This window comes from Aegilops tauschii, chromosome 6 (assembly GCF_002575655.3).
Source record: "Aegilops tauschii subsp. strangulata cultivar AL8/78 chromosome 6, Aet v6.0, whole genome shotgun sequence".
Taxonomy (NCBI): domain Eukaryota; kingdom Viridiplantae; phylum Streptophyta; class Magnoliopsida; order Poales; family Poaceae; genus Aegilops; species Aegilops tauschii.
This window is the reverse complement of record NC_053040.3, coordinates 470,872,300-470,873,774: the sequence shown is the minus strand read 5'-3', so window position 1 is coordinate 470,873,774 and position 1,475 is coordinate 470,872,300. Positions and strand designations below refer to the sequence as shown.

Sequence of the window (1,475 nt, the reverse complement as noted above, 5' to 3'; positions counted from 1 at the left end):
AAAATCTCACTTCATTCATCGATTCGATCGTGAAAATTCTACACAAATCTCGTCGGAACCGCCCCGCGTGTGTGTCACCTCGCCTGATCCGTTCGGCCGGGGGCACGCACGGGTACCGCGTGACGGGAGCGAGCGACGGCGAGACGCCACTGATCTCTTTGCAGAGCTTGTCCGAAACCGAAACAGGGGCGAGACGAATCCACACTCCAGAAACAGAAACAGAAGCAGAAGCAGATGCAGAAAGTTGTTCGGCAAACATGTCATCCATGGACGGATAAGCCTCCCGTCACGGGGCAAAGGTCAGATTTAGATGCATGTGTGTGTCTCCAATTTGTGACTCATATATATCCAAAACCAAGGGCGTTCGTTTTACACCGCAGTGAGCAGAGGACGAGCCCACTTTCTTTCTGCACCTACGGGCTAGGTAAAAGACCAGTCCGGAATCGGATTGGGTCTAATCCCCACCGATTCTATCTCCACAAGATCAGTACTATGTACTACAACTATCTTGCTCTGGCATGTCGACGTTGATTTGTTTACTGGTAGTTGTCGCTGGGGCGCTCGCCGGCCGTGGAGACGGCGGAGAGCCGGCTCGGCCTGGGGCGGAAGCCTCCCGCGCGCCTCCGGTGCTGCGACTGCTGCGCCGCGGGGGACGGCGCGAGGGCCCTGCGTGCACACTGCCCGCTGTCCATGCGCTTCGAGCCCAGACTGCAGGCGCTGCGGATGGACGGAGGGGAAGCCGGCTTGCTGCTACCGGCGGGGGCCGCATGCTTGCGCTCCTTGTGGAGGCTGCACCGGAACGATCCCGGGTGGTTCGTCGAGGAGCACATGCACGACCGCCGGCTCCTGGCGGCGGCAACGCCGGTGGAGGAAGACGGGGACGAGACGCTGACGGACCTACCCGGGGAGCGGGTGGCGCCGCTGCCGCTGGCGAGCTTGACGCGGGTGGGCGAGGCGGAGCGGTAGCTGGGTATGGACAGCACCGGGCCGCTGGGCCGACTTGTGGTTGCTGTCGCCATGAGAGATCGAGGAGCGCGAGCAGTTGGAAACTTGGAATGGGGTGCGTGGAGGGGATGGAGATTATGGTGTCGCTTGAGTCGGGAGTGAACCTGAGAGAAGCTTCAACGGGTTGGGCGGAATTTATAGAGAACTCCGAGCTTCAGTGGGTGGGAGTTTGGTCGAGTTAACTAACCGGGGCTGTGGGCATAAACCAGTGGGCGTTGTGGGTCGCTGTGCTGTGGGCCCGGACGGCAGCACACCGGAATCGGTCCTGGATTCAGGATTCAAGGCAGGTTGGTCAGCTCCCCAATATTCTACTGTGGTACTCATGCCAACTTGCTTTGAATATTAGACAAAAAATACTTGCTTTGAATATTTTGTGTCAAAGTGCTGGTCAATTTCTTGCACCACAAACCAGTGCTCCTTTTTTAGATGGACACAGCCCAGTGCTCTGATTAGTAGCATCTCGCTACACG

The 1,475-nt window shown here is 58.2% G+C and overlaps 1 protein-coding gene across 1 annotated transcript; it reads right to left on the bottom strand.

Moving 5' to 3' along the window:
* Positions 1 to 305: 305 nt before the first annotated feature.
* Positions 306 to 1,131, bottom strand: LOC109742707 (uncharacterized). Its single transcript, XM_020301808.4, has one exon. It carries the CDS (start codon positions 1,017 to 1,019, stop codon positions 537 to 539), a length of 483 nt encoding a protein of 160 aa, XP_020157397.1. The 5' UTR covers positions 1,020 to 1,131; the 3' UTR covers positions 306 to 536.
* Between the last annotated feature and the right edge of the window lie 344 nt (positions 1,132 to 1,475).